This window comes from Ruditapes philippinarum, unplaced genomic scaffold (genome assembly GCF_026571515.1).
Source record: "Ruditapes philippinarum isolate M1 unplaced genomic scaffold, ASM2657151v2 ctg5348_1_1_1_1, whole genome shotgun sequence".
In the NCBI taxonomy this organism is placed as follows: domain Eukaryota; kingdom Metazoa; phylum Mollusca; class Bivalvia; order Venerida; family Veneridae; genus Ruditapes; species Ruditapes philippinarum.
The window spans coordinates 52,152-60,341 of record NW_026861750.1 but is presented as its reverse complement, the minus strand read 5'-3'; the positions used below and the strand labels follow the sequence as shown (position 1 = coordinate 60,341).

General features: G+C 31.8%; 1 protein-coding gene across 1 annotated transcript; it reads right to left on the bottom strand.

Moving 5' to 3' along the window:
* Nucleotides 1–1,239: 1,239 nt before the first annotated feature.
* LOC132716679 (NXPE family member 2-like) lies at nucleotides 1,240–7,571 on the bottom strand. The gene is made up of 3 exons (XM_060700001.1): nucleotides 7,320–7,571; nucleotides 4,412–4,602; nucleotides 1,240–2,668 (listed from the first exon to the last, which is right to left on the bottom strand). Exons 1-3 carry the CDS (start codon nucleotides 7,334–7,336, stop codon nucleotides 1,980–1,982), a joined length of 897 nt encoding a protein of 298 aa, XP_060555984.1. The 5' UTR covers nucleotides 7,337–7,571; the 3' UTR covers nucleotides 1,240–1,979.
* Between the last annotated feature and the right edge of the window lie 619 nt (nucleotides 7,572–8,190).

The following is an 8,190-nucleotide window of genomic DNA, read 5'->3' as shown; positions in this document are numbered from 1 at the left end:
TTTACCGACTTTAATTTAAGTTTGTCACATTCTGAGCTTAAACTTGTGTTATCCTTTATAACAGTTTCAACATCTCTCCAGTATTTCTCCACCTTTGCCTGAAAGGTTTTTACTTTTTCTTCAAAATTCACCATACCTTTGGCAGTAAGAGTTCTTGTACGTCCTAGAGACATATGTTAGATCTGCATTTTAGTTGATGCCGAACGAATAAAGTAACATTCCTTTACTGTTCTGCCTCGTTAAAGTGACTAAACAAAACACAATTACTATCAGACAGTTTAACCAGCTTTATTCAATATCTCTAAACGTATGTGTGCGTGTGGTAAAGGCTGAAAATATATAAAAAGAAAATACTAAGTACTATAGGTAAATTTCTATCAAAGTCATACATTCATCACAAATGAAGCAAAGTTCTACTTGTAATTTAGTTCATAAACCTTTACTTTCAATTTAGAAATTAACGTACTTTACTTAAGGTCAAACAATATAAACTTTATACATCTTCACTGAAAAAAAGTTCCACATGAAATTCTTTAAAAATTGTAACGAGAATTTGATGTACCAATCTACAAACTTATTTCACCAAATAGTAGCAAAGTACAAAACATTATATCAATGTATTTACGTAAATCATATAAAGTAACAGTCTGTGAGTGGAAAACCAAAAATACATACAATGTTATAGACATCTACAGCCAAATCTTTTACAAAAAATTACAAATGGCGGTGTCACACCGCTTAAACACGAGAACGTAACTAAATCAAACACGACTCTCACTGTAGCGTTATCGACTCATAGTATCGTCCTCAAAAACATCGTCCCAAAACCGACGATACAACACACTAACATATCCCTTGAACTGCACCAAATCTTTAAAAAAGAGAAAAAACAGAATCCTTTAATAAAGTCCAATACGCTAGGATTTAACATAGTGCAGGGTCGGTTTGATTTACCTGTTCATGGACGGTACGGTAATTGCAAGCTACCATCGACAGCCCCGAAGTTATTTGCTAGTAAGATCTAGTAGAACAAGAAAAATATAAAATGCAGACATGAAGTACGAATAACATCTTCAGCTGTCACACCGCATTTAACACATTCGTTATAATGAGTATATGTATAAAAAAAATCCATCAGAAGCATTAGAAATCTAGATAAAATGTGATCTCTCGTAAGCACTAATCACAACACAATTACATGAAATTTGCAAACTGATTTATTTCAATCTCTATTTTATTGAGCATGTACGTGCGTATATAACGGACAATGTCAGTTTATAATTGAATGTTTGTTATATTATGACAATGACAATAGATTTAGATTATACAATAAATAATTAGAATAAAATTGCTGGGTCAGACATAACACCAAACCATGAAATAACCATTAATAAATGTTGGTGATAATAGTGAGATAAATGATCTTTTATGACATATTGGCATAAAGCAGATGTTCTTGAAGAAAATAATAAATAATTAATATTTATCATAAAAATGTTCATACTAAATCACTAAGAAAAGTATCAAAATTTCATAAAAAGAATATCCGAATGATATACTTTGTTTGTTTTTGTCGTTGTTGTTGTTGGGTTTTTATTATTTTGAATTTATTGTGTCCTTTTATAGACCGATCTGCTTAAGTATTCATGTAACATCAAAAGTGGCCGCTTCATTTGGATAACTACACAATTCATTGAAAATGTCTGTAGATTTTACACACATTTTCCGAGTATAACTTTGAACAATGCTTCATTTTTTGTAAGTTCTTTTTCTTTTCCTTCTTCTAACATTCCAGTGCTACTGGTCATTTATGTATACGATTAACATTATCAGAATAAGACAAGAAATTTTACTGCGTCAAATTCAATAGGTTATACATTTTGTTGTTTTCGTTTGCCATGACTCAAAACGTATGATAAAAAAAATAAAATGTCCTTTAAGCGGAAGAACGTAGAGACGTTTATCTATAAAATGTCAATTTAATATGGGTCATCTTCACAAGCATAACTTATAAACTGATATACCATTTCTCGTACAATAGTTTTCGATGGATGTAGATCAAGGTTTCGTTCAGCAATAGTTGCATCCTTTTGATCTAACACGGTTATCCTGTTAAACAGTCCTTTAAACGTGTTTCTTAAGATATTTGTAAAAACAACACCTATGTAATCATTTCTTCTTAGTTTCCATTTCCTATCTTCCACTTTTCGATACGCATGTGGCAATTTAATAAATACTTTGATATTTGGTTCCCTTTTAAATATTCGCTCTAAACCTTTTCTTATTTCTAAAATATGTGCGGAAAAAAAGTTATGATTATATTGTTGTAGATGAGCGTACAAATGTAGCACTAACACAAGATTTCGGTTTTTTCCCGATTTTGAATTTATGAATTTTTCAAATGAATTTATTTTAAATACGTTATAAAGATTTTTCTTTGTATAAATAGAGATGGGAATATTGTGTCCCTGAAAAGATATTGTAATATTGTATTTGTAGAAATTGCACGTTTCGGGATAACGCCAATTGCCCATCGACCACGTGCATGCATGTTCACTTTCAGCTTGAAGATGCTTTTTTATAAACAAATACCACTGATGGAGTGTAGAGTCTCCCCACAACAGTATCGTCTTATTCCTTAAGCATTCTCCACTAAAATGTTGAATACCTGTTGAGGATACATCAATTATTATTATAATTTGTTTTAGTAAGATAATTATTAATTCCATATTAGAATTAAAAGTTAATTTGCGACAATATTCCAAAAAGAGGTTTTAATAAAATATATCAATGTTCTATCAGGCATACCAACCACAAGAAACTTTATGAAAAATAAAAAACTAATCAAAGTTCTCATAAATCGTGCCATGATAACAGAAGCACATTTTATTATATTGATGTACACTTAACTAATCAGTCTGCAAGTACTTTTTGCATCAGGGTAAAGTATGTGCTAAAAAAACATTTCTTTCGTTAATATATTAAGAAAATATAGTTATTTGCGCTTTTACAAACATAATCTTTACATTGCTTTACCAACAGAGAAGTTTTAAATAATTGTGCAATATTTGCACAAAAAAAGGAGAAAATAAGAATCCCTTTAGAAAGCCCGACACGGCAAATTAAAAATACTGCAGGCTCGGTTCGATTGAGCCTGTTCATGGACGGAACTGTCAAAAGCAATCTACCGCATCCAGGCCACCTAGCACCGGCTTAAGCAAGAATTCGACATTCAACATGAACTTGAGAAAGAAATCAAGAAAGAAAAATATAGAATTGACCTAGAGGTTCTTATAAGATATGTGAACTTATCACACTTAAAAAGAACAAAAACAAGAATGATTGCTAACAGTCAAATTAAATTCTGTTTTTTTTTGCCTTCTAGAACAAGTCTCCTCTTGACAAACGCTTGGAATAAGATTTCCTTAAAAAAGGAAAGACAGTTATTTTGATATAAAATGATCATGAATTAAAATTCTTGCATATTTTACAACCTCTTATTTTGAAAATGTTTAATGTTATATTAAGCCGAGCACCGAAACCATATTTATGCTTATGATAATAGCAAAGTTTGGTTGCATTAACACACTTTTACGCCGTTTGGACAGATCTGCGGACGTTTAAAAATTCAGACTGCAGCATTTTAATGTTTTAAGGTTCAGTTCTGCTGAAGTCTATTCTAGATTGGCGTAAACTTTCGCTTGCAATGGACACTACTCTCAATTTATACGACTTAGGTAGGTAGGTAGGTAGGTAGGTAAGAACAGCACTAAGTACATACAGATACATCCTACTTTAATTTCATCCGGTTGCCTTCATACAATCATATGGTTATTCAGTACGAAAGAATAGTTTATTTTATCAAATATGGCAGTTATTTGGAGTTATTTACATAGCTGCTCAGAAAGCATATATACTTTCCACTGCATTAAAATGCATCGTTTTGTCACATTTACTTTGGAGAGATATTGATTATTCAAGGAACACAAATAGTGTTCACAAGCCTAATACATGAAATTTGAAATCATTCGAGGTAATGTAACAAAAATATATCCAAGTGAGTACTGTTCCGTATCAACCAATTTGCATCAAACAAGAGCAATACTTTTTTTCAGGTCTTTATTTTGGCCTGAAAATAAAGACTGGTATGACAGTAAATTGTTTGACAAAAACGATGGTATTGTTTTATGACAATTTTAAGCTTAACTTATGAAGGGATTTTCCAATTGTCCCTCCATCCAATATATCATAAACTTTGCATAAAATAAAGCTCTTTTTCCGGGTGCATAAATACAGCGGTGAGAAGCAATTGATATGATAAAGACTACTACACTAAAAGTAGTTTCACTTTTAAGAAATAACACCACCACCGTTTAAGTTAAGTAAGTAATAATTCCGTGTAACCACATACCTTTACAATGGATAAGAATCCATGAGTTGTTGTAGAAATATCCTGTCGGTTTTACTTTGACCCATAATTTACTTTTATTGTATTTCGAGCATGGAATATTGGCTCTTTGAATGGTTGTCCTGGACATATTACCAACTCTCTTTGGAAGTATTTGTATGGTTATGTTTGATGGTATAATTGATTCACGGTCTCTTGAAATAATAAAAAAGAATTCAAAATAAAATTGAAACCGGCAATTTCCTAGTCTTCATTCTAGACATCTAAGAAAAATGGTTAAATCTTTTTTATAAAGAATTATAAAAAGTAAACTGGTCATTTCGAACCACGGTCTATTTTTGCAGGTTTGTCACAGGGAATAGAATTGTAGCAGGTTATGTAAATACATGAGTTGTTTTTTAAATTAAGCTATTTTAAATAAATATGGCTAAGTTGCATTGTGGTTTGGGAGAGGAGCAAAAATCATTTTAGGCAAATGCGTGTGATAAATACAAACGGATTTACATTTAGTTTATGGATAATATGCCAGTTCATATCGTACGATTGCCAGGTGTGTGTCAACGTTTAAGAAATGTAGACTTAATGTTAAGGATAATCCCCGCTATTGGCGACTGAATTACGATACATCTGACTGCAAAAGACAGCACTGTCTAAGCCATTAATGATGAAAATACAAGATATATTCTTTGAAGGAAAAAATATCACATATCGTTGAAAGTGGGTCAAATACGAAGATTGTCCAAAAAGTCCGTGACAAATTGTATAGACGGTTCATTTTTAACGCCAATAGATAATAATTCACACATAAAACCGTAAAGTTTATTAGTTAACATTACAACAAATCATTTACAAAATATTTACTCTAGTTACTTAGAAATTTTCAGTATTAACGACATTGGTTTGAGTTGCCGGCGCACGTCAAAAAATTTGCTTTTTTGTTATGAATAGGCTAAAATCAATTACGTATATTTCAAATATCTGATGATGTGTCTGCACAATGTCATGTTGTCTTCCTCTGCTGCTATGTTTATATCATCCCAGAAAAAATTAATTAGGTATCTTAAGAAACGAACAAGATACGGATAAATGTAAATATCTCAATTAAAATGGCGACGTTCGAAGAATTTGCGGCGCAGTGAACAGGTCACTCAGGTTTCGTGACTATTTGGAGATTACTCATGTTACAATTTTCAACAAATATACCAAATAGAACAGTTAAGCAACATATCCTGAGCATTTGTTTACCAAATGCATAAACGGAACCAGAGGTTTGCTCTAGAAAAAGCGAAAATAAGAAAAACACGAATAGAAGACCGATCTTCGTCTTATCCTATTTCCTACAGCTAAAAACAAGTGCAACGAGACCGAAAGTTCGCGTATAGCAAAAATTAGTGTTGCCATCCAAACAATCAACACGCAATAGCAACCACAGGTTGACTTAGGTCTGTAAATGACGATTTAAGCCATTCAGAGTATTTGAGAAAGGCGTCTTAAATAGATTTTAAGCCGTTTTTGACGTTTGGCGTGCTTCGCGATTCAGATAGTTGGCATATTTTTGTTGTTTTTCAATATTTTTCTATGTAAATTTGTGAAAATGTATCAATAATATGAATTCATAACATATTAAAATATCAAATTCGTACCCATTTTATTTAGCCTGTAAACACTTTGTCACAAAAGAGTGGGACAACCCTCGTATGTTTTCCACCTTGAAAGAAAAGTCAAAATAAAGGAAAATGTGCGCCGGTAGGATCCCGCTTTTACTTACTTCTAAAACAAAACGAGAGCGGGTTGCAAAAGCATTTTACTTAATGAATTGGTTAATAGATCGAGATTGTAGACACCCGAGAGAAATTGTCACAGGGGATGATGCATGTGCGCACCTGCCAGTCTTGGTTCAAGCTAATGTTTCAAGACCGTTAGGTGTTAGATGTGAACTAAAATAAAAAAAAAAAAAAAAATTAGAATTAAAAATTTTAATACCGCGCCGTTTAGTTCCAAAACAATGGCCCCTCTCGAAAGAGAAATAATTCTAGTAATTATTAATTTCGAATCTACGCTTTAATAAAATTATTCTTTTTCAATCATATAGACATATTTGAGACCGGAGTTCAAGTTTTTATGTCGCTGTTTATTACAGATAAAACATTTTTTCAACGATTTCATTGGCGTATACGCCATTTTTACACTATCATGTGATAGGACTATCGTCATGTGATTTATGTGACGGTAGTGGTTATTTGCCGTAGCGTAACCGGTGCGCGGAGTTTGTCACCGAATCTGTATTGATTTCTACTGGAAAAAAGTTTTAGTTAAGGCAATACCAAAAGACAAATGAGGGAATATTATGTAAACATGACTAAAAATAAATTAATATTGTCAACAATTGTGTATGTCACTCATGAGACTTTTAGGCATTTGAACAGGCTTTATAATAGAGGAAAACGTGCTTTACAAGTTCGATATATTTTTCTTTGAGCTGCCAGAAGTTTAGCCGTTAATTTTTAGTCTTGTTTTTAAAATAATCTACTGTCATGAAGAATATCATTAGCCACCATAAAACATCGAGTTCATAAGCTCATGGAATATTTTTCTTTATCATGGGCTTAAAGGAACTGGGCATTTCATTTGTGTATACTACTTCATTTACCGTGAAATATTTGACACAAATAAAATTTTAGGTGCCAAAATCTCATAAATCTCAAAATGTTTCGAAAGATTAGTTTCTAAAGCGTTTATGTTAGCAAGAAAAAAATATATCTATTGAGTTTCCGATCATCTTTGTTTCGTAAATGGTGATGCACCGCCGTTTGGAAAGTCGCCAATCGACCTCTACTGTGTTATTGCAACGTAACAACCAAAACAAAGAAACTTGAAAGTTAATTATCATAAAATTTTTCTTTTCAAATACCTTGTGCTTAACTCCATTTCGCATTTGTTAACTTCATTAGTATAGTTATTCCATTTGCGGATTATTGATTTCCAATGATAACACGATAGTTTTCCCGATGGTTTCCCACAAAACCATTGTTGTGATTTGTTCCAGTAGGAAAAATTGCACACTTTTGACAACCTTGAATACTTTAAGACGGTTTCATAATATGGTCCACATGTTGTTTGTTCAGTAACATTCTTGTTCGAAAAAACCGCATGAATGTCAGAAAAATCCTACAAAAAGTAACAAAACATTAACAGAAAAAGGACATGTGTAAATAGTCTATCACAAAAAATTCCTCGTTGTCATTTTACAAAACATCATCCGGTTTTTTAAAAAAAATGCAGATTTGCAGTGCTCTTACAACCGATGGGTAATGCTTAAAGTGTAAATTATTGCAAATTTAATTTTATCTTATAGCAGACCCATTTAATTCGAGTATCAAAATTTTTAACTAGCTTTCACATTCATGCTCATGCAAAATTTGCGTTTTCAAAATGTCTACATATCTTTAACAAAATATCTTAGAATAATGTTTTTAATAATCTTACATACCGATAGATTCATAGAAGTTAAACGGTATTAATGTACAATTCACACTTAAGTAGGATCACATTTTGATACTACCATGTTTTGGTAAAAAAAAAATTAAAATAAACAGATATTTCTCGTACTGGCAACTATTGATTTGCTGTAAATAAATGACCATGGTATGATTAATTTATGTGCAAATTTTGCAAAAAGAAGGAGATGAATGGAGATTAAAAATGTTTAGAAAAAATCCTGAAAACAAAAAGGAGAAAAACATAATCCCTAAAGAAAGCCTTACAGGGCAAAATTGAAAATG

Excerpts from the sequence above, each read along its gene's own strand:
- LOC132716679 (XM_060700001.1), bottom strand. Across the intron at positions 2,669-4,411 it reads GATTCTTATCCATTGTAAAG|GTATTCAACATTTTAGTGGA; the intron begins GTATGTGGTTAC and ends TATCCTCAACAG.